The sequence below is a fragment of the Pelophylax lessonae genome (genome assembly GCF_965119305.1).
Source record: "Pelophylax lessonae genome assembly, chromosome: 1".
Taxonomy (NCBI): Eukaryota; Metazoa; Chordata; class Amphibia; order Anura; family Ranidae; genus Pelophylax; species Pelophylax lessonae.
This window is the reverse complement of record NC_138768.1, coordinates 416,780,716-416,806,374: the sequence shown is the minus strand read 5'-3', so window position 1 is coordinate 416,806,374 and position 25,659 is coordinate 416,780,716. Positions and strand designations below refer to the sequence as shown.

General features: G+C 41.8%; 1 protein-coding gene across 1 annotated transcript in view; it reads left to right on the top strand.

The window, feature by feature from the left end:
- The window catches only part of LOC309545868 (atrial natriuretic peptide receptor 1-like), a 216,485-nt gene that overhangs the window by 190,161 nt on the left and 665 nt on the right, over positions 1 to 25,659 (top strand). The window contains exon 22 of the mRNA XM_082245275.1: positions 19,699 to 19,790. Within this exon, the coding sequence (XP_082101401.1) occupies positions 19,699 to 19,790 (92 nt within the window). The remainder of the gene's footprint in view (positions 1 to 19,698; positions 19,791 to 25,659) is intronic.

The following is a 25,659-nucleotide window of genomic DNA, read 5'->3' as shown; positions in this document are numbered from 1 at the left end:
TCGAATGGGGTGAGATCTCTGGAAAGGGCCCCGTTATGATTCAAGGATTTGAGAAAATGCCTAATTTGAAAGTAGGTCCAATTGGGTATGGGGGAAGGCGTGGTGGGTGATTTGAACTGAAGGCGTTCTAAGAGGGATCCTTTGTCGAAAAAGCGGAAAGCTTCAATGGAGTCGTTATTCCAATAATCTCGTAGGAATGAAGAGGACATACCCGGAGGAAAGTCTGGGTTGTGTTTGATTGGGGTCAGGGGGCTTGGGGTTGAGGAAATAGATGCTAGCTTGCAGGTATCTCTAAAGGATGATAGGGTGGTATTCAAGAGGGGATGTTTTTTTACGGGCATAGGTATGTGTTCAGAATTGAGCCACACTAATGACTTGAGGGGGGTATTGCAGAAGGATTTCTCAAGTGTGACCCAATCTTTGTTGGGTTCATGTAGGAACCAATCCAAAATTCTAGTTAGGTGGCATGCCCAGTAATATTTTTGTAAATCAGGCAGGCCAATGCCTCCATCTAGTTTGGGTTTTGAAAGTAGCGCGAAAGAGAGCCTGGGTTTTTTTTGACACCAGAGGAATTTGGAGCATAAAGATTTGAAGGAGGTAAAGAAGGATTTTGGGATTTTGATGGGGATAGCTTGAAGGAGGAATAATAAACGTGGTAGAACGTTCATTTTAAGGATGGCGGCTCGTCCAAACCAAGAGAAATGTGGTCTGGACCATTTCTTAACGTCGTCTTTGATTGCTTGTAGAGCTGGGAGAAAGTTAGTGGGGAATAGTTCGTTCAGGTTATTCGTAAGGTGAATGCCTAGGTATTTGATGGAAGATTGAGCCCATTGGAATGGAAAGTTCGATTTACATTGGTCTATCAATCTTTTGGATAGGGTAATGTTGAGGGCGTTTGACTTTGAGAAGTTTATTTTAAAATTGGACAGTGTCTGAAAAAGTTTAAATTCTTGTAAAAGTGACGGGATGGAGAGGAGGGGGTCGCTAAGAAATAATAAAATGTCATCAGCAAACGCTGCTATCTTATACGTACGATGGGAGATGGTTATGCCAGAAATGTTCGGGTTCAGATCAAGTGTACGTAAAAAAGGTTCCAAGGTAAGGACAAATAGAATTGGTGATAGGGGGCAGCCCTGCCTAGTCCCGTTTCCTATGGAGAAGGCGTCCGATAGGCTTCCATTGACTCTGACACATGCCTTAGGTGTGGAGTACAGAGACAGAATTAGAGTGAGTAATCGGTCCGGAATGCCAATGTGTTGAAGGACCTGCCTCATGTAATTCCAATCTAGCCTATCGAACGCCTTCTCGGCGTCGAGGGATAGCATAAAGCCCTTTACTTTATGAGAGGTCATCCAGTGATGGATATTAATAGCTTTAACCGTGTTGTCACGAGCTTCGCGGCCGGGGACGAATCCCACTTGATCTTTGTCAATTAGCATCGGGACCAGGGGTAGCAGTCTATTTGCGATAATTTTGGCGAAAAGTTTGATGTCTACGTTAAGTAGAGAGATGGGTCTGTAGTTAATTACTGAGGTTGGGTCCTTGTTATCCTTTGGTATTACTGATATATGTGCGTCAAGCAATCTGTGATGGGGATAAGGGGGAGAAGCCAGCGAGTTAAAGGCTTTTAGTAACGGAGATGATAGAAGGTCTGTGAAGGTTTTGTAATATGGGGCTGTGAAGCCATCTGGGCCTGGGCTTTTTCCTGCTTTTAGCTGAGAAATAGCTAGTTTGAGCTCTTCCTCTGAAAGGGGCTGTTCCAGGTTTTGGGATTGGGAATTGTTAAGAGTTTTAGTATGGGATTTCTGAAGGAAATCTTGTATGAGGGAGTTCTGGGTGTGAATCGGAATTGAATGACCTAGGTTATAAAGCTGGGTGTAATACTTCTCAAATTGGTTTGCGATGTCTGGGGTTCTGACAAAGGTGTGTCCTTGGGTGTCTTTGATCAAATGAATGGAGGATTTGGCTCTTTTTTCTTGGAGGGCTTTAGCGAGGAATTTACTACTCTTGTTCCCAAACTCGTAAAATAATTTTTGTTGAAGGATAAATTTACGTTTAATTTTGATGTGAAGTTCCTCTAGGAGGAGTTGTCTGTTATGTACTAGTTCAAGGTATGTGTGGTGAGCTCTGGTGCTTTTGTGATTTTTTTCTAAGGAATGGATTTTATTAATAATTGCTTGAGTACGTGCTTGGTGCGCTTTCTTCTTTGAAGATTTGAGAGAAATAAGAACTCCTCTTAGTGCACATTTATGGGCTTCCCAAATCGTAATGGGGGAAATGTCATTAGTGGTATTTTCAGAGAAGTATTCTGTAATTTTATTCCTCAAATATTGGATGTCGGGTTCATGAGTGAGAAGCGTTGAGTCTAACCTCCAAAACTTGGTATATGAGAAGTCTCCAGGGATTGAGATTGTCAGGGAAACTGGGTGGTGATCGGAGATTAGCATTGGTTCAATTGTGGCCTTTTTGATCAGGGGTAAGTCTTTTTGGGACAGGAATAGATAGTCTAACCTGGAATATCTTTGGTGAGGAGAAGAGAAAAATGTGAAGTCTTTTGTGGAGGGGTTTAGGGTACGCCAGGTATCATGTAGGAGTAGGTCTTGGAGGGATTGACGAATTTGTTTGAGGGCTTTATATGGGAGGGATGAAGTGCCTGAGGAGGAGTCTAGGATAGGATACAACGCTACGTTAAAGTCCCCCCCCAGGATTGTGATTCCTTGTTGGTTTTCAGCAAGTAAGGAGGAGATCTTCCTAAAAAAGGGTACCTGTGCAGAATTCGGGGAGTAGATGTTAGCTAAGGTGATGGGTTTCTGAGCTAAGAATCCTTTCAGGATAATGTATCGTCCGTCAGGATCAATAAGGGAGTCAGTACATTTCCAATCAAGGTTTTTAGATATAAGGATTGCTACTCCCTTTGTTTTCCCTAAAGGGTTGGTGGCTAGGTAAGCTGTGGGGTATCGGAAGTTGTTGAGTTTTGGGGTGTTGTGTGAGTGAAAGTGAGTCTCCTGCAGATAAACTATATCCGCCTTCGATTTGTGCATAATTTCAAGGACTTGGCTGCGTTTCTCGGGTATGTTTAAACCTTTTACGTTCAGGGATACAACCTTAACTTGGAGGGGATTGGGGAGCGCCTGAGGAGGAGTCATCATGAAGTTGGAACTGGAAGCTATTCCTGGAGAGAGTTGTGAGAGCGGTCAATTACAGTCAGCTTAGTGTGACCGGGTGGCAGAGACCGATGGGGGAAGGGGGTGGGGGGGGAGAGAGCTAAAGGAAGGAGGGTGGGATAGAAGGGAAGGGGGAGAGGGGTGGAGTATATAGGTGGAGGGGTAAAACCGAAGTATAGAGTGTGAAAAACAATCACACCTATCTGAATGTACAGATATCGGAGGTGTAGACAGATGAGGCGATCAGCTCGACTCTGTCTGTCTTGTGGGGTGAGCGGTTGGCAAATGATCGAGGTAAACAAAAATGAAGGAATCATGGGCCGGCCGGCCCGAGAGATATGGGGGAGGGAGATTTGAATGATCTTTCGTGTTAACAAGAGTAAAGGATTTGGAAGTGAGTTTGGGGATATACAGGGAACTATCCCTTCTGAGACATTTCTGCAGAGTGAGAGCAAGTAACCGATTCGAAGCCACATGGGTAGGAGGTACCATTATATGATTAAAGGGGAGCCTGAGATTAATGAACTGATAAGAGGTGGAGGTGGGGAGATAGTGATTTGCATACATAAAACAATAAAGTCATAATGTATATAAACATTAAAGTCATAGTGTTGTAGTGAGATACCCTCTCCCTCCCCTCCTCCCTCCCTCCTCCCTCCATTCCCAACTCTCTTCCCATCTCACAACATTCTCATTCTTGTCTTATTGATATACCTGTAAACAATCCGTATCGTATGCATCAAGAGGAGGTTTCGTGATAGTCCCTCCCAGGGTGCGGGGTGGAAGTGTGAGAGACGGGGGGAATAGTGCTGACCGCTCCAACCTGCTCGGGGGACAATAGGGCCGGTCCCTGTGGTTGTACTCAAAAATGTGAAATGCAAGGGGTAATGTGGCCCAAGACATTCCCATTCGTCTATTCAGGCGGGCGTACACTATAAAGTTGTTCAGGGACACCTATCGCACAAGGGTCGAAGCAATTTTATAGGTGTCTATGTATTATGTTTTTAATGTCAGCCTCCTCATCTTCCTGGGAGCCTTTCTGTTTGATATTACTACCCTTTTTTTTTTTCCCTTCCCTTCTTATTTTCTTACCTTAAACCCCTTCCCCCCCTCTCTCACAGTCCACACCCCGAAAAGAGGATCCAATAGCGGGGTACACATTAAGCAGGGTATAGTATTTGTGTGGCGAGACCGTAAAGAATGTATTCTTCTAAGGCTCAGTAGCAAAAATCTCTTAAAAGGAAAAGAAAAATGGATGGATGCAAGGCAGTCTCTGTTGTGTGGGTTTGCGAAATAAGAAGATGGGAAAGTCTAATTATAAAGGTTGATCGTGTGGTGAAGAGTACATTACCCATCCTCGGTCACGATCATCAGAGGAAAGAAGATATATATGCGTCTGGAAGTTCACAATCTCAGGTGGTACCATTGATGTATGTCCGGACCTCCGTTCTTGAGTAGCTCGAAATCTGTTGGAAAGAGCAGATGGGGGCAAATAGGGAGTGTGGGCAGGGATAGATGGAGAAAGCGGAAAAATAAGAGAAAGGGCAGGGGGAACGAGGAAAGGTACTGGAGAGTCAGACAAGTCAGGTTGAGGAGTTCTACTCTTGTCTTGGCCGACGATGCACTGGAGAAGCCGTGGGGCTCAGGAAGACTTGGCTCCTTAGGCGGTCGGGGGATTCACTGCCGTGTGATGATACTCTTGGTCGTATAATGTGGAGATCATCCCTCTCTGGTACTACATCCATTGAGGTCGATCTTCGTAGCCTTTGGGTGTTAAGAGGTCTGTACCAATCAGGCAGGTCAATGAGCGGTATGTTCATTGCATTGCAGAAATTAGCGAGTTCTTCCGGAACCCTCAGGTTAGCTGTGCGACCGTTTGCCGAAGCTGATAGGCAGAACGGAAATTTCCACCGGTACTGGATGTTTCTGGATCTTAAGGAGTCTAGCAGAGGCCGCAGATCTCTTCTGCGTTGGAGGGTTATCGGGGAAAGATCCTGGAAAATCTTTATTTCCGTGCCATGGTATAGGAGGGAGCGTCTGTCTCTTGTTCTCCTTAGGACATCTTCCTTTAGTTTAAAATTGACTACACAACAGATGATGTCCCTTGGGGGGTCGGTATCCCTTGGTTTGGGTCGCAGAGCTCTGTGGAGACGTTCAAATTCAATGGGGGTTTCAAGAGGTCTTCCCAGGACATCATTAAAGATGGCGGTGGTAGCTCTCATGATCTGCGTCTGCTCAATCGACTCGGGTAGGCCCCTCACCCTTAAGTTGTGACGCCGACCTCTGTTGTCGAGATCCTCCAGTTGTCTTTGCATGTCTCTAAATTGGGTATCGTGAGAGTGCATTGTGTCAGTCAGGGAATGAATGGATTCTTCCTGCGCTGCGACTTTATCTTCAACCTCTGACACCCTTAAGTTTATAGAGGATATTTCCCCTTTCAGTTCAATTACTGCCATGGCTAGGGAGGCCTTCAGTTCATCCGCAATGGAGCGGAGGTCTGGGAGGGTGACATATGGTAGCGGAGGGGGGGTAGTCGCTGGGGCTAGTGTGTCCATGGCTGAGGGTGTGATGCCTTGGGGTGTAGGTATTGCTTGCTCTCTTGTTGTGGAGCGAGTGTGGGTTCCCCGGGTCACGTCCGCATAGGCCTGACTTGGAGCCGGGGCCTCGCGTGATATCTGCGGCTGACGGAATAGGTCCGGTATGCTGCGGGTGCGACCCGGCGTCAGATCTCTCGGCGAGCGGGATCGGGAGGGAGAGGAATGTGTGCTGGATCTACTCATCCTTCCTAGGTGTATGGGAGAGGAAAGATCGCTCTTCTTAAGGCTGATTTCTCTCGAGCTGGCCGGGAGCTAGGAGATTAGGCGGCCATCCACGATCAGCGCCAAGCCACGCCCCCTTCAAAGTCTTTTTTTGTTCATATCGCAAAAAATAAAAACTGCAGAGGTGATTAAGTACCACCAAAAGAAAGCTCTGTTGTGCGGAGAAAAAAAACATACATTTTGTTTGGGTACAGCGTCACACGATCGCACAATTGTCAGTTAAAATAACGCAGTGCTGTATTGCCAAAAATGGCTTGGTCGTGAAGGGGGCTAAATCTTCCGGGGTGGTTAAAGAATACATTACTGCAACACTGTGGTAAAACTTAACTTATAGGGGGAGATTTTTAGCATGCAAACTCTGGTGTGATGGTGCATAGAAACCAATCAGCTTACAGGTTTTATTGTCAAAGCTTAACTAACCAAGCTGAAGTTAGAAGTTGATTGGTTACCATGCACAGCTGCATTCTTAGTGCACAAGTTTTAGTAAATCTTTCCCATATAGTTCAAGGCAAATTGCCTTGTCATTGCATTTGGACTGCGCTGGGCATGGCTGCATAGTGCAGTGCAATGCAGATGTGTGAATAAGCCCCAAAGCCTGTCAGAGAAACATTTAAAACAGTATCACCTTTCCCTGGCTTTCCAAACCTCATATTCCATAGATCCTGTATTGGTATAAGAATATGGAAACAACATATGGCATGATCAGTAAAATCAAAGTATTAGCAGTTTAGACATCTTAATCCATTATTATTATCATTATTATTATTTTATTATTATTATTATTATTATTATTATTATTATTATTATTATTATTATTATTATCTGTTATCTAATATATCTCTGGGAAAGTATATAGGAACATAAAAAGAGCTGATGTGGGTTTAAAGACTCTGAGAATCCAGAGCCACTAGCTAATCCTGACCTATTATAGACAAAGGTAAATCAAATGTAATAAATTGTTAAAGCACAAGTTGAAGATATACAGGTGCATCTCTTAAAATTAGAATATCATCAAAAAGTTTATTTATTTTAGCAATTCAATTCAAAAAGTGAAACTCATATATTTTATATGGATGTGTTACACACAGAGTAACGTATTTCAAGCATTTCTTTATTTTAATTTTGATGATTATGGCTTACAGCTAGTGAAAACCCAAAATTCAGTATCTCAGAAAATTAGAATACTACATAAGACCAATAAAAAAAAAAAAAAAAAAAAAAAGGATTTTTAGTACAGAAATGTTGGCTTACTGAAAAGTATATCCATGTACAGTATAGTATGCACTCAATACTTGGTCTGGGCTCCTTTCGCATGAATTACCGCATCAATACGGTGTGCCATTGAGGCAATCAGCCTGTGCCACTGCTGAGTGTGTTATGAAAGCTCAGATTTCTTTGAAAGTGACTTTCAGCTTGTCTGCATTGTTGTGTCTGGTGTCTCTCATCTTCCTCTTGAAAATACCCCACGGATACTCTATGGGGTTTAGGTCAGGAGAGTTTGCTAGCCAATCAAGCACAGTGATGCCATGATCATTAAACCAGGTAATGGTACATTTGGCAGTGTGGGCAGGTGCCAATTATTGCTGGAAAATTAAATCAGAATCTCCATAAAGCCGGGCAACAGAAGAAAGCATGAAGTGCTCTAGAATTTTCTGGTAGAGGGCTGTGCTGACTTTGGACTTGATAAAACACAGTGGACCAACACCAGCAGATGACATGACTCCCCAAATCATCACAGACTGTGGAAAATGTTGCATTTCATTTGGAAATCAAGGTCCCAGAGTCTGGAGGAAGAGTGGAGAGGCACAGAATCCAAGTTGCATGAGGTCCAGTGTGAAGTTTCCACAATCAGTGATGATTTGGGGAGCCATGTCATCTGCTGGTGTTGGTCCACTATGGAAACCATGTGGAAATTTAGCCAAGTCAAAACAAAGTGGGAATATAGTCTAACCAAAACCATGTTCCCTGAAATAAATAATAGGGCAAAGCCAAGACATTTAGACTCTTTGTTTATTCGTGTTTTGAAGGCAACAGGAGGCACAAAATGAGCAAATTGATGATGCTGCACATTTTTAACTAATAGAAGGACTGTATTCACATTTAAGCCAAATACTTCAGTGATGGCCAATATAATATCAATTTCTTAATTTAGTACCTTCTTCTGTATAAACCGAACCCACTAACAAGCATTACTGTCATGGTTCCAAGTGATGTTGAAAAGCTGTGCTACTATTTTTGCAGTACATGAATATGCTATATCTATTCTGTGAATATAAATGTATTCAATTTATATATGACTGTGGGAAGATTCATCTGGGATGTAAAAGATGGCAAATGGCATATCAATCTAGGTCATCATCATGTCTGTATAAGTTTACCACATCTTTGATATGACACAAGTTGAATCCTCTACTATTTGGAAACAAAGATCTTAGGTAAATGGTTATAAAAAAAAAAAAAATCAAAAACACTTGAAAACCCTACAGACATTAAAAAATAATAGAAGATAATTTGAACATAATTACCTTGACCAAGCAGGAGCACAATGATTCAGACAGGTCATTATGTGGTAAAATAAGTAAAATACATAGGGCACACCAAAACTTTTAGGAGTATAAAGTCTGGTGATAACAACATCAACGTGATTCGAACAACATTCTCCACATGAAAACAGGGACTAATGGGCCTATTAGGCATGACAAATGACTTAGAGCAATATATTCTCGATGAAGCATCTTCAACTGCACCTTCGAGAGTGTTGTATAATAAAAAAAAACATTCCATGACATTAGGAGCCAGAGCAGCAAAAAACCCAGAGTCAGCTGAAAACCAGTCTGAGAGAAACACTTGTTCTGATCTTTTTTTCTTAACAACTGGAAATACAACCTGATACATACAAAGATGGATTTAAAGAATGTCTAATAAAAAGTAAAAACATGTCCTTTCATAGGGCATTATAATGTGCAAAATAAAGTTAAGCACAGATTTAAGTAGAAATGTTAGCAAAAAAATTCAGGATCCTGATGACATCAATTTTGACTAAACGTACATAGGGCGTAACCAGAAGTTGTGACGTCACCACGTATGCAAATTCCTGCATTGTATTGTGGGATTCGTAGTCTGTTCTTTGGCATGATACCGAGCGCTTTATACTTATTCTGCATGATTTTTAAATAAAGTCTACCTGGCAATTTTACACTATATGAGCCTTATGCTAAGTGTATTTTTACTATTGGGATTTTAAAACGGAGGTCAGAGGAAAATCTATCAGCAGAGACCAACTTGAGAATCCCGGCTGACCCACTGAAAGTATATTCACACATGCGTTTCTTGACTTCTCCGCACAGAGAGTCACGCTGGCTTTGGTAAGCATAATTACATGTGAGTGTTTGAAGAACACGTGGTGTTGTTTCTACACTGGATACACTGATTGGAAGTCTACAGATAGTGATGTCTCCTGAATTCATCCTGATCCATTTATACTGGTGTTGGACGTCTTTACACAAACTTTTTTCTAAGATTCATTTTGGGAAACTTGCAATTTTCACTTTTTATGTTATTTAATAATGTTTATGTACTGATTATTAGGTGCACATTTTCCAATCACTTTAATTGTATTTAGCCCAGCATCTCACCACCATTTTTCATGTTATGTATTTTATGCTATACATTCACTGCTGCAGCTGTTCAACTAATTGTATCATTATTTTATTCACAATTTTCACCATTTGCGCAGTACTTCCCCCTTTTTGTATTGCAACCAAAAAAAATCCTGTCAGTTAATTTATGTGTAAAGACACATTGACTAGAAACTGCTAAAAACATTTCGCTTTGGTGAGACTCCTGGAAGACTTCAAAGAATGTTGCTGGAAGTATAGAATTATGATTCCGCTGTGACATATACCCCAGGAAAGCTGATGGTAATGACCTTTTAGAACAGCAGACACAAAAAAATGTCAATAGAAACTTTCAAACGAGAAAATGTTTTCAGTCAATGCAGTCTACAGAATCTGCTAATCTTGACCTGGAACAACCAATTCCAAAATTTTGGACATCTAAAGTACTATAGTGAATACATGGAGTTTTTTTTAAAGTAGTCAGTACTCCAATGCAAGGACAAAGCAAGGGCAAGAACAATAATGTGTTTCCTTGGTGTATTTGAAGACATCGGACAAGTGGTGAAAAAAATTGCAAAGTCCATCAAGAAAATAGACCACACCAGAAAAACATTTATTTGTTATATGATATTTTGGAATTACCAGAAAATTTAGCTGAATGTCTTTGCTTTTGAAGATGTACATTATTCCCAGTCATTGACTAGGTTTAAATTATCATATAAAGATATCATAAATTTACAAACTACCAAATTCCTCCATCATTGCCAAACTCAAACCAGCATTTGCAAGGCATGGTAAGGGAGAGAGTTTCAGATAGCACGCCTAACTCCAGCAGAGTGATGTATAATTTGTCTACCAAGTTGGGATTTCCCCTAGGTCACTCTAGTATGAGATACCCTCCAGAGAAGCTGAAGAAGTAATGCAGACCACAAAAGTTCTCTGCTAAAAGTCTATCAGCATTGGTGTATTCAAGGCCGAATGGTTTGGCTATAAAGAAGTAGAGCCGCACGGACAGTGAGCTCTGACATACTGCTTTTTTGGCTATACACAGACCAGCTTCTCTTCTCACACAGCCACAACACCAGCGGACCCCCTGCAGCCACCGCTGTTAAGAACACGTGCTCTACCACTGTGTATCTAACCTTTTCTACAGCTTATTTCTATGAAAACTATCTATCCCAGATGCAAATGTTACATCTGTTCAGCTAATGAAGGATATAAGGTTGAAAATATCCTAACATAAGCAGCATAGATTCTATAAATAAAAATATGTTGCAAAGCCCACATGTTTTCATATTCCATCCAGGAGACAGAATAGGAAAAATGACTAGTCATCCTACACCAAACAATCACTTCCCTTTCCCATCCCTTGTATATTGCAATCCCATGCTCAGTTCTGAGCAACCTGTCATCACAGTAAAGCATTGTTACCCGCAGAGGTTCTCCAAGCCTGGATCTTTAGAGGCTCCAGCAGTGCACTAAAGAGGTGGCGAATGCTGTGAATGTGTAACATAGTATCTTAAAAGTCTACTGTCTAGCTCCATCTTTTCAGAAGTCATTACATGTTTACTTAAATAAACCCAGGCTACCTTTTTTTCATTTAATAAACAAAAATTGCATTGCTAATGAACAACACACAATATAATTGGTGATAAGCAATTAAAGTGCAAAAGTCCTCCTTAAGGTGATTCTATCCATATAAATTAACCACAGATATATGTGACCATGAAGAAGTCCATAAAGTGTCAAGTGCAACCGCCCTTCATAAGTATGGGAGAACTCACCAAACAGAAGAAATTAGCTCACTTGATTAATTACACTGAAGGTGCCTTTGTGGATCTTCAGAAGGAGCCCGCTGTTACTGATGAGTGTTTGCGTCTCTCTCACCAACATACATTGAAAAATCAAAAGAAAAAACTCATAGTGTAGTATGTCATCAGGATGGCATTAATATCCTGATGACATACTACACTATGAGTTTTTTCTTTTGATTTTTCAATGTATGTTGGTGAGAAAGATGCAAACACTCATCAGTAACAGCTGGCTCCCTCTGAAGAGCCACATAGGCACCTTCAGTGTAATCTCATACTTTTACTCATGAAGGACGGTTGCACTGGACACTTTATGGACTTCTTCAGGATCACGTATATCTGTGGTTGATTTTTATGGGTATCATCACCCTATGGAAGACTTTTGCACTTTAATTGCTGATGATCACCAGTTATATTGTGTGTTGTTCATTAGCACTGCAATTTTTGTATATTATTTGAACATATGTCTGTGTGTTTTTCCTCAATTGCTAGCCGCTTTTACCATAACTAGCATTGATCTTTTCTTTTTATATAAACCTTTTTTCATTGTCTATTTTAATATGTATATTGTCAATATAATTACTATACTGTCAATATAATTACCTATGAAACAGAAAGATAGCATATTACAAAATGAAAGTGCAAATGTGATGTTTATGGGACTATTTGATTTAATGCTGGAATTTCTGTGTAAGCATAAGCTGTTATGTATAACAAAGGTGAGAAGATAAAATGCTCTTATTCTTCTCTGACAACATTTCTTATACCATCTGTCCAAACATAACTTCAAAGCTATCACTGGTGGAGAAAAAAAGTGACAAGTGTCTGTTGACAGTCTGTTTTGAAAGCTGAGCCTCCAACAGCAGTCACACCAACACATTCTAGAAACTACTACATCATTCTGTGGATTCTTCTGCATTGAAATAAGCTTCTTCACCAATGTTGTATAACTGTAGTCCTCAAGAAAAGCCTACAGGTCAGAATTCAAGACAATGCAAAATTATGTAAGCTGGCCATGAATGAATAGAATTTCGAACAAAAAAATGTTCTAAGAAAGTTTGTTTTTCTAATCATTACTAGTCCAAAGCAACATTAATTTTCGGCCAGATGAGGAAATTCAAAGGAGCAGGATGGAAAATGTTTCTATAAAGAATAAGTTTCTAAAAAGTATATGTGGTTTTCGCTCTGTAAACTCTATTCGTTCCAAAATCAAATGTTAAAAGCAAAGGAAATCTTTCAAACGATATTGGAATGTTTTAAGACTGTTCTGAGAATTTTCTTGCAACTTTTCGTAAGACTTTATTAGTACATGGTGCCTATAAGCAGGGCTGCATGCCCTATTTGTCTTAAATACAACTTTCGTTGTATTTTCGTAAGACTTTTCCTAGAAGTTTTTGCTCGAAATTCTATCTACCTATAGCAAGCTTTAGTTACAAAAACCTTAATTAGTGGTTACTAATTAGAGACATTTTGAAATCCTTCCACGAGTGAAACTTGTCCATGAAAACTGTCATAAGTGAAATGTGCTGCGCTCTTTTTTTGAAAAGGAATTGAAAATTCAGACTTTTCTGTGGCTTTCTTTGCTGCATGTTCTGTTGTACTTCAAAGCTCTACATTTAGTGTTGAAACAGACCGGGAAAGAAACTGTCACAGTGCTTACCTTTGTTGGAGTTTGTAATGCAGAGATGTACACTCACCCTTGCAGATATCCACAGTCCAAGGTGACCAGGTAAGAAAGCCACCTGGGCTGTGAATCTGTGCACAGGGGCTTGGCAGGGAAGGTGCTCCAATAAGCAGGACCGGCAGGAATACAATGGGAAGGGAAGTCCAGGAATAACAGTAGTCACTGGATGACACGAGTCCAGATAAGGATCAGGAGATGGGAGGAAGATAAGGTCGCAGGAACAACAAGGAGCAAAGGTAAGGATGGAAGCCGGAGTCAGTCTGGAACATACGCTCAGGAAATAGGAACACAGGAACAAAGTCTGTCAAACAGGAACAAAGATCAGCAATGAACTGACACTGCTCTAATGCCCCATACACACGTGCAGATTATCTGCAGACTTTTGTCTGCAGACTTACCAAAACCATATAATATGAGGTCAAACCTAAACACTTTCAATTTGTATGCAATCCGGCAGGTCCTTGCACTACATAGAAAAGGTAAGTCTGCAGACAAAAGTCTGCAGATAATCTGCAGGTGTGTATGGGGCATTAGCGAGAGGCAGTTTTTTATAGCTTACTTAATTGAGCAATTAGCTTCAGGTGGACAATGAGAGACAGGAGCATACTCAGGTGAAGTCCAGCCCCCTAGTGCTGCAGGCAATACCAGATTAATAAGACTGGATCCATATGAGCTGAAGTGTGGCTCAGAGGCAGGATAACAGGACAGAACATCAAAGTACCCAGGTTCAAATCCCATGTTAGGTACTTAACGGCGGCCACGTCCGGCTTTCTGTAAGGCATGGCGAGAGCCGTGACAGAAACATTATGAGACTAAATGCATTTTACAATAGTGTATGCACATTTTTGTCAGAAGCCAAACATTGGCAGTTAACTATGGAACAGTTTTAGGAAGCATGTTCACTATATTGTTGCCAGTACATGAACATTACAGTGATCAGCTTTGTGCTGAACAGTATGTATCCTGGGCTTGAATGTGATCCTAGGACATTTTATTGGTAGTGCCAAGTGGGCTGTAGTACATGCAACTTAGACATACTAAGCAAAAAAATAAAAAAAAAGTTTGAAATGTAATGCTTTTTCAATTGCCAAACGATTTATAATTTCGTGGCACACTGCACACTTCCTATGTTCAATGGAAAAACCAAGTAATGGTGCTGGTTCATTGCCCACTTAACAGACTGAAGGTAAAGTAGTTACACAGCAAACTGCAAAGCTGAACAAGGAAATAGAGGTGTCCCCTACTGGGCTATGCATTTTGGAGTCACAGGAGTGGTTAAATTGGTATGTAAAACTGTCTGCATATTTATTTCCAACTGTATATTTAGTTTTGTTCCTGGACTGTTGCTTTAAATCCTTTAAATTTAATGTTTTGCTCTAAATCACTTTAAACCCTTATTAAATGCAAAGGATAAACGTAATGCATACAAAGTTGGGTATGTTTCTTTTTCTAATCGTAAAGTGCATGTATGGGCAAAATCTAAATTACTGTATATAGTCATGCTTGCCTCAAAGCTTATCCCTGCTAGTCCCGTATGCAAACACAAAAGTACACCAACAGAGTATTTAAGCCTAATAGGCAAATCTACAAATCTGTTCACTTTAGTCTGCAAGAATACAAATTTTTGGATGAGCCCTTTAGATATCATTGATTTAATGGAGCATCATATGGATTGGGTCCAGATGCATCAAGTAGGGGTTTACTTCTAATGGCACATCTGATGCCACATGGGTAGTCCAGGGTAGCCATGTCTATGAATTGGGTTAAAATGCTTTGGGAAAGGGGATATTTCTGCTTCTAAATGTCACTGGCCCTTATTTGTCTTATCTCTGTGTGTTATAAATGTAGCACCCTTCTAATTAGGTGCTAGTATAGGTAGTTTTAAGCAAATGTAGTTATTTTAGGGCTCTGCTGTGGCCAGTGGAGCTTATTGATTTTTTTTGGTCTGCTCTGGGATCTCCAACTACAGACTTACCTGTCTCCCCCTGTCTTTACAGAAATCACTGGAATATAGTGGGTGGAAAGGATAGAGTCCTGTATACAGCCTTAGCCAATCCCTGATCAGTAAATTCACCAGCATGGGGCTGAGAGGGGTATATAGGGGCTGGAGCAGAAAGCAGCAGGGTCTTTTTCCTGCGGGAAAGTGACCCAGCCTGGAAGTGCTGTTAATCATTTTCAAGGCTCTGAGAAGTTGCAAGAAGTTCCAGATGATTCTGGCTCACCAAGGAGCTGAAGGATCACCCCCAAGTCGCAGGAACAACCAGGCAATAGCAAAGAGGGTCTTATCAGGAGTCTCATTGTGCAGTATCAGCTGAAACTGCAAGGATGTATCCAGATAGGCAGTGACATAGGCCTGAAAGAAATTCTGGCAGTGGAGGGGGTGGGGATCTAATTGACATGGACACTTCCTATTGGATGGCTGGCGGCGGGTCTACCCACTTGCTATAACTTTTTAATATTTTGCAACTTGCAAGCCCTATTGCTGGGGCTGTAATATATTATTATTGTGTAGCCAGGTGCTCTCTCCTGTGACCTTGAAGTTATGCTGCATCACCCTCCTCCGGCAAGTACGGGGAGTAGCCGTGTAATGGGGCAATGGATCCTTTGCACTTCAGGTCCCAATAAACTTTGTGCACTAGGAGGAGTGAGGAGGGGGGGTTTTTACTGAGCTGCGTGGGAAAGCCCACTCTTTGGAGCCGCTGAAGTGGATGCATGCAGACTATTCAGGGTAATCTTCGGTCAGCAAGAGGCCAGCCCAGAGAGACTCGAGCCTGAGACGTCTGGGGCACTGCTGAACCGCCCACATTGCTGCTCTTTTCCATCGTTGCCTCAGGGTGACCAGAACATTCACTTACTCTTTGCTCCATATTACTCAACGATCAAGGTTTCAGGAGAAGACCAAGGGGGCCCCCTTGCACCACAAGCAACTGCAGGAATCTCCGGGAACCAGTGAGAGGGTGGCCTGCTCAGTTTTGTCACTGTTAGAACTGATATACTGAGAACAGTACGTCTAGTGCACCATATCTATACTACACCCAGATACAGTATATAACACACCCTTTATCAAATCTATACTGTGCCTTTGCCAGATTTATACCAACCCACCCAGATGTGACGTCACCCCTTGGCCGATTAGCTTTGGAAAGTTCCCGTTTTTCTTTCTCCTTGGAGTTTTACATTCTTGATTGTATTATCTATCATGTGAGTGCACATTTTTATAATAAATGAAAACTTTTAGACTGTATTACGCTATGCACTCTTGCATTTATTTCATGTTTATCGGAACCTGCCTACTTACCTGGAAGCCTACCTGAATAAACATTCTTGATGGTTTATGCCTGGTGGATAATATCCCCCCAAAATGGCATTGGCTTTTCCATTAATTTGGAAGCCATTACATTCTGGTAAGCGGCCATTTCCTTATCACACTTGTTGGTGACCTTTTCTTTCGAGTTTTTGGATCGGCTTTCATTTGCATACTGGGACTTGTGGTTCCTCCCTAAGAAAAAGTGCTTGCTTTCATCTCTGGAAATAGCTTTCACCTTTTTTATGGCCTTTTTTGTGGACTTTATGCACATTTATTGTTACATTATAGGTTAATCTTTTTATGTCATTAACTAGCGGTGTATGCCTTTACACACTTTTTATATTTTATATACATGTCATGTTTTCTGTTACCAACCGCTAGCACCACACGTATTTTTTGTATATACCGCATCTTTACCAGATCTACATTTCACTGGTACTAACTGTGCTGTGGTCATACTGAACTGTCACTACCTCTGGTCTGCTTTTTGTTGTTCCATGTCAAGCTGAGCTGCACCTATACCACACTTTCACTGTATGCAGGTTTACTAGGACCATCATTAAGTGTACCAATGCTCCTTAAAGGACCCTAACGATAGCTGGTAGAATAACAACTTAAAGGACTGCCCCTTCCATTCTACAAAGTTCCTTTGCTCCATTTTACCTCTCCTACCATTTGAATATGAGCAGCACATGCCCAGTCAGTCTTGGCCTAGCATAGCGCCAATAATTGCACTCGGGCAGTATAGTTCTGCTTTTGGTAAATCGTATTTTACTACTGCTCACTTTAGATGGCATTGCTAGTGCCCATGCTGATCTGAAAGTTAAATGTCTTCTTATGCCTACTCCTTACTGTTAGTCACTTCATATGCTGAATTGTGTTACTACCATTGCCAATTTACTTTGTGCTTGCCCAGTTGCCAAAGATATTGAATGACAATATATTAAGTTTGTCTTTACTAATTGGTTCAGAGTCTGTTCCATAATATAGCACTATAATTGGGTGCCTAGTATTACTTTCCATGATTTACTGTGTTTTGTACGTGTGTACCCTCAACTTGGTGTGTCAGAAGGGCTGACCTTTTTTGATAAGGTTGAGGCGAAGAACAGAGGATCCATCCTATCCAGTGGCTCATAAAAGGGTAGTACTACACTTGTATCATATTGTGACCACAGCAACACTCCTAATTATTGATTCACAGCCATGTAATAGTATGTGCTTGTGCTTGTCATGTCTTTTGTTTGATCATTTAATAAACAATTGATAGCACATTTATTCAAAATTCAATTGATTTGCTTTTAGCCTAGGTCGGCCATAAATGGTTCGAATCTCGGCCGGTTCAGGAGAACACAGCTGAGATTCGAACCATGTGTGGGCAGGCTGAATGTACCAAGTTGATTGTGCAATCAACTTGGGACAACTAGCCTGCTGGATTCACTTGTAGTTATCGCTAGTGGCTGCTATAGACGCTAGCAACAATCACTGTCTTTTCCCAGTGGGGACAGCTTCCCCTGCCCATCCCCACCCTCCCCCTTGCCCGGAGCAGACAATTGCTCGGCAGGAGGGATTCCCCTGTCAGCACTGTCTGTGTTGATGGGGAAATCGTGTGAATTTTTTTTAGCATCGCCTATGGCCGGCCTTAGAGCGCTTTTTACCCCCAACGTTTCATATTCTTTATAGGTGAATGTTCTATCATGCACTTGTGTTAAAATGTTTCCTGTTCTCTTTGTATTTATTCTTTTGTGTGAAATCCATGGGGATCCTGCCAGTCCTCCTGCTTTCCTATTCCAAACTGACTACAACAGACATGAGAGCACATCCTAAAAGAAGAAAATGGTTGCAAAACCACCGCGGAATCTAATGAAGAAAAGTTCCTTTATTCACATAAGTGGTACAAGGTACAGCAGGGTAGGACAGTAGAAGTGTTTCCCACGACTGCTACGTGCTTGTTCACTGGTAGTGAACAAACACATAGCAGTCGTGTGAAACAAGTCTACTGTCCTACCCTGCTGTACATTGTACCACTTATGTGAATAAAGGAACTTTTCTTCATTGGATTCCGTGGTGGTGTGCGACCATTTTCTTCTTTTATGCTTCTCCTGGTGGTGAGCCGAGGTTCAGCACCCATCTTGAATCATGGACTTTGACTAGCCTGAGCTGTGTTGTCTCTCTTCATTTATGAGAGCACATCATTCCCAGTGTGGTTAGGTTTCTGTGATGAGATAACAGCCTCCCTGTCCTCCATTGGTCAAGGTTTTTGCTGACAACCCCCTGCACAGCCATTTACTGGGAAGATCAGTTTACTGCTCTTTCTCTGGTTTTTGCTGACATGTCACTCCCCCTCCCCCTCGCCCCCCTCTACAGTCTCAACTCCCACCTCTTTAAGCCCCCTATGCAACTGAGAACAGAGGTTATGTGATCACATGGAAAAGAGGTATTTATAATGTTTTTAAATAAATACACAAATATTTTGCCATTTCTATTTTATAAATAAGGGGGTCACGTACTTTAAGCTAGCCTAGCTCGAAAATGTGTGGGTGTCCCTGTGAGCACCAACTAGCTCAATTTAAAATCTGAGCCAGGTGAAAAATTATCAGATGAGCAGTGACTATATCAAATCAGATGCAGTCACTTTTTGGATATTCAGACAGCTGTGGGACCTGTGGCTATCTGAATTCCAGAACAGTGACCGAATCAGATTTGATTTAGTCATGGTTCATCTGATAAAAGCCAGCAATGTAGATTCCTTCTTCCATGCTGCTTAGGGTGAATGGAGGATTTTTTTACGTTTAAACAGGAGAAATCTAACAGTGTATGGTTTTATCCCAGTATATAAACTCATGGATATTGCAATTGTGATTTCTTCTTTCTCAACTGTATGTGTACTGGAGCTATAATGATGTACGTGGATAAATGCTGTTACTGTATATGTACAATAATGCTCAGCTGTCACCTCTCAAAATCCTTAGCCTGTGGATATTGTTGATGTGCTTTCATTCCATTAGATTAGCTCTACATATGGCATTGTCTAGCCTTCAGTAGACTTTACTGCGAAAATGCTTACACTATATGTTTTGAACCAAAATGGTCCTCGATAATGGCAAAACTGCTACAATTCTAGGGAGTGCAGTGCTCCCAGAACTGCCAAGCCAGACAGGTCAGGGCTCCCTTAGGTAAATGGCCTTGTTGAGCTATGCATATTTTGAGTCCTATAGGACACAATATGATGAAAGAGTGTGTGTGTATATATATTTGATACATCTCTCAGTAGACTTATTCATTTTTGTTTTTCTCAGCGCTCAAAATTCAGTGCAGCTCCAGTGCATATGATCTACTGAAAAAAATTGGAGGTTATATTATGGTGTGTCGTGGGACATTATCTATTAAGGTATTTCTATAAAATGTGTTTATTTCTAAATATTATTATCTTTTAAGCTAGGCTGTAAGGTTTTAATTACAGATGTCATAGCACATTTACATTTTTACTGTTTATACAGTAGTTACAATCCTAAAAAAAAAAAAATACACAGGCATCATTGACCTTCTTTTGAAAATGCTAGATGTTTTACAGTCAAAGTTACATAGTTACATAGTAAGTAAGGTTGAATAAGGACAATAGTCCATCCAGTACAACCTGTGTAAGTGTACGTGTGTCAGTGTCTATAGTTATTTCCCTTATCCCTATATGTTGTGTTCTTTAAGATGCATGTCCAAGAGTCTTTTAAAAATAGCAATACTCCCCACTGACACTATCAATTGTGGAAAAGAGTATCATGTCCCTTCTCAAGCATCTTTTCCCCAGCGATAATAAATTTAGTGATTGCAGTTGTTCCTCATAATTGAGGTCCCCTTATTCATTTTATTGCCCTTCTCTGGACTCTGGATCCAGCACATCCCTTCTGAGGACTGGTGACCAGAACGGGATGGAATACTCCAGATGTGGCCTAACCAGATTTTTATAAATTCATGCTAATACTCTGATCATAAGATATTCTTGAAATCGGGTCCTTAACCTATTTGATTTCTGCTAATTGTTTGGCTGCTCACCTTTCAGACATTGAGAATGGTTGTATTACGGGACCTGGACAAGCCCAGAGCCCTCTTTGCTCTGCTTTAAACATGCACTTTATTTTCTCAGTTGATGTTTCCATTTAATTGGATTATGGATGATCAGTGAGGGCTTCCTGTACCCTTTGCATATGACTGACCATATGAGAGCCTCCTAGCCTTCCGCCCCCCACATAGAAAAGAAACGACACACATTTTATATTTCCAGTGAATATATGGTTTTATCATAATGAGTATTCTGGGTTTCAACATTCTGATTGTACTCCTGAAGATCTATCGAAACACATCAAGTTCACATGTGGAGTGTACTAAGTCCATACAATAATTGAATCCTGTACTCAGTATTTTAGCATTTGGTCTGTGTTTGGTTTTTATTGAATGTTCCAATAAAATGTATGGTTTATATTAGAGATCGACCGATTATTAACAACACTGATATATCGTGGGCCGATATGCACTTTCCCCGATATATCAGAATCGGCCTTTGGATTTTTCCGATATTGATGATATTTTCGTGACGTCATCGCGTATGTTGCGCCACGCGCCTCCACGCACTGGGCAGCTCTTAGGCCGCCTTCCTCAGCCTTGTTACAGTGTCTTTTACCCACCGTGGCCACACTGGAGTCTGCATGCTGCACAGGCGGTCGGTCGGGACAGTGAGTTCTTCTACATCTAGCGAGTGAACAGTGACCATCAGTCTGACACACGTTCTGTATCTGTTCTGTAACACAGCCGCCGCAGCCACCCACAGCTTCCCGGTGCTAGCCAGCAACCCAGTCCCACACACCCACTGTCTACCAGCCAGCCAGCCACAGGCCCTGCCTGAGTCCTGACTGTACAAGCTAGCCAGCCACAGGCCCTGGGCCTGTACGTGCCAGGCCCGCCACCACACAGGGTGCCAGCCAGCCAGCCACAAAAGGGTGTCAGCCAGCCAGCCACCAAAGGGTTCCAGCCAGCTACCAAAGGTTGATGACAGCCAGCCAGCCAGCCACCCACCTGGTGCCAGCCAGCCAGCCACCAAAGGGTGCCAGCCAGCCAGGGTGCCAGTCAGCCACCCACCACAGGGTGCCAGCCAGCCACCCACCACAGGGTGCCAGCCAGTCACCCACCCACAACAGGGTGCCAGCCAGACAGCCACCCACCACAGGGTGCCAGCCAGCCAACCACCACAGGGTGCCAGCCAGCCACCCACCACAGGATGCCAGCCAGCCAACCACCCACCCACCACCACAGGGTGCCAGCCAGCCACCCACCACAGGGTGCCGGCCAGCCACCCACCCACCTGGTGCCAGCCAGCCACCAAAGGGTGTCAGCCAGGGTGCCAGCCACCCACCCACCACAGGGTGCCAGCCAGACAGCCACCCACCAAAGGGGGCCAGCCAGCCAACCACCACAGGGTGCCAGCCAGCCACCCACCACAGGATGCCAGCCAGCCAACCACCCACCCACCACCACAGGGTGCCAGCCAGCCACCCACCACAGGGTGCCAGCCAGCCAGCCACCCACTACAGGGTGCCAGCCAGCCACCCACCACAGGGTGCCAGCCAGCCACCCACCACAGGGTGCCAGCCAGACAGCCACCCACCACAGGGTGCCAGCCAGCCACCCACCACCACAGGATGCCAGCCAGCCGCCCACCACAGGGTACCAACAAGCCAGACAGCCCCCCACCAAAGGGTGCCAGACAGCCACCCACCCACCCACCCACCAAAGGGAGCCAGCCAGACAGCCACCCACTACAGGGTGCCAGCCAGCCACCACAGGGTGCCAGCCAGCCATTTTGTTTAAGTCTATATTAGTGTCTGACTCTTTCTTGTTTCAATGGAGATGGATGGAGATAGAAAAAATAAAAGTGTGGTCTGGGACTATTTCTCTTCTCCATCTCCAGGAAAATCAGCAGCACTGTGCAACACTTGCAAAAACAATGTGGGCATGGGATCAATAACTGCAAAAACCAAAAATACGTCTAATCTTTGGGCCCATCTAAGAGTTCATCATGTTGAATTGTATAATGCTAAAAATAACACTCGCGCCAAGTATTTAATAAATTAAGTGTGTATGGAGAAAATCAAGATTGCAGCTGCCACACCTCCACCAATGGGGAAGACAATGTAATACTACCTTGAAGCTATTCCTCAATTTAAGCAGCGCATATCTTACCATACAAAATTGTGTGTTTAAAGTGTAATAAATTAATACCTCTGTGTTATGATAAAGTGCTATATTGACATAAACGGGGTGATCCCCCTTCTATAATACCAATCCTTTTTAAATAAATAAAATGTAATAAAGTGCCTGTGTATTAATCAAATAAAGCGCTCTATTACAACTCAAATAATATGCCAATCTTATATACATAAATACTCAAATAAATAAATTAAGGTGCATACACATCAATCAATAAAGTGCTTATGTGCTCTGTGCAACTTAGATTGATCACTCAAAGTCCAGGGCATGTATATCATATAATGTCCCAGTGAGGTATTCATGACCATGCAGGGGAACAGTGGTGGTGGGTATCTCCTATTCACTCATGCAGGGATGGCCAGAGTACAAGCTTACCAGATAAATCTGATCCCTGTAACCTTATGGCAACCTGGATCTTGTAACGCTTTTTGGGAATTTCAGATGTCAGATAGCCCTCTTGTCCCATTTCCTCGGTACCAGGGTCACCTGTATATCTCGGGGTGGGTGTTTAGAGCAAAAGCAAGGGACTCCTCGTGGTGTAGTAATTTTTAAACGACCATTCCATTTATTAAAAAATAATTAAAATCTTATACACAACAATAAAATATATCTAGCAGTTTTGCCATGACTGCACTGAATTAAGAATTAAAAATATTGCAGTGAGTGAGTCCACTACTACAGCACTTTATTATGCATTAATGCACAATCAGATGATGTGAAATGCAAATGTCCCTGCAAGTGCACTTTCCTATCATTTTTCATGCAGTTAAGGTGTGAAGAATGTTAAAAATGTTAATAAACAAAGATTAACATGTTTATTAAGGGATTTGTGTCGAAATTTGTGTTTTGTTTGAAAACGTTTACATGTGTGAAAATATCGGCCAATATCGGCCGATACCAATATGCTATTGTCAAAATATCGGTATCGGCATCAGCAATGAAAAACCAATATCGGTCGATCACTAATTCAGACACCATGAATTCTCTTCAGCTCCTTTGCCACTTATCAGTGTGTAAGGATACTGCCTCATGTCCTCTTTCGGACACCCAAATTATGGTAGAGTGCTGCAACTGTCTGACTTGGAAGCAGGAAATAAAAGTAGTACATTTTCAGATATTTATCTAAATGTAGACATTGTCTACATGGGGAAGGGTGTGAAAAGCAGAAGCAATGTCACCAAAACATGTGGCTTCTTGCAGCTTAGCCTGCCTAGAGGAAGAGGGGTAGATGCACTGTGATGTCAACACTACAGAAGCTCTATGAGCCTACAGAGTGTTACCACCAAGAAGAAGGAAGTCCGAGTGACTGGCAGGATTAACAGGTCGTTTCTCCAAAAGGAAAGGAAGAAAGTCTATTAAAAAAGGCACGGAAATATTATAAAATGTGTTAGAAAGGTTGTACTGTTTTGTTTTTTTCTCATGTTTATAACCACTTCTTCATGCCCTTCTTCTGGTTTTCTTCTGTTACATTTTCTGGCCAATTGTACTTTTTATCTCTCCCTTATATCTCTCAGTATAGGTTTACTTTAACTAGAATGAACAGCAAACAATAAAAATCAATGTACGATGGCAGCATGCACTGACAGGTTTCATGATCAGAGAACCACATTTTTTGTATTGCTGAAAGCACCTTGATCAGTCATGGGAAGTAAATATAAATTAAGTGAAATTATAAAGGTGCGCTAATTAATACACTTATCAAAATAAACAAATGTTTATATATGGTGATAAACTGGAATGAAGATACTAGTTAAAAAATACCCATGTAACAATGAGTGGCATAGACATTATAGCTCATATTAACCTAGTGCCACTTTAAACAAATATAAAAAGTGAGGCAATCAAAATAGGAAGTGATGGAATTTCAGCATAAAGTGAAAAGTCCAAAATAAGTCCACTATATGTGCAAATATAGTGAAACAAGACCATAAAGATTCTGGTTGCAGAAAAAAATTGAATGTAGCCCACACGATTATCCCCTTTGGTGCTAGATGCAACCCCTCTGTGCTCACACGGTTAAGTGGCTGCTTACAAGATTTCAGATTAAACTTAGCACATATGAAATAGCTGAGCCGCGGTAGCTGGACCTAATACTGATGACAGCTGTACTGGGTATAGAGCTTCCCGACTCTGAAGGGATAGGTGCTCCAGACACACAGGGCTAAGGATCGGCACCAACTTCAAATTTCGACACTTCCCTCGGGCACTCCAATCCCAGTGGACGCCTGTTTTAGGGGAAACGCGTCGGGTGGAGAGCTGTACTGTCACACTGCTCGGTCCGCGCTGCAGGCGGCCGAGCTCTCCAGACATCTACATGCTTTTTAGGCTGTCTACATTTGTCTAAATGTAAGTGCAATCTACATTGTTTTAATAAAAGTTTTAAAGGTAATGCACTATTGACCACTTTTTATTTCCTCATGCCGAACTGTGTCACTGCTGGAAAGCCCGGGATATTCGTGGGGAGCTTTATGTTAGTGCCTAAGGAAAGTGTCGGCGTTTGAAGTTGGTGTCGACTCTATAGTTGGTGTTGGCTCTATACTCAGTACAGCTGTCATCAGTATTAGGTCCGGCTACCGCAGCTCAGCTATTTCATATGTGCTAAGTTTAATCCCAAATCTGGTAAGCAGCCACTTAACTGTGTGAGCACAGAGGGTTTGCATGCAGCAGCAAAGGGGATAATCGTGTGGACTACATTCACTTTTTTTCTGCAACCAGAATTTTTATGGTCTCGTTTCACTATATTTGTACTTTTAGTAGACTTATTTTGGACTTTTCACTACTGAAATTTCATCACCTTCTATTTTGATTGCCTCACTTTTTATATTTGTTTAAAGTGGCACTAGGTTGATATGAGCTATAATGGCTATGCCACTCATTGTTACATGGGTATTTTTTAAATAGTATCTTCATTCCAGTTTATCACCATATATAAACATTAGTTTATTTTTATAAGTGTATTAATTAGTGTACCTTCACAATTTCACTTCATTTTCAATTCCCAA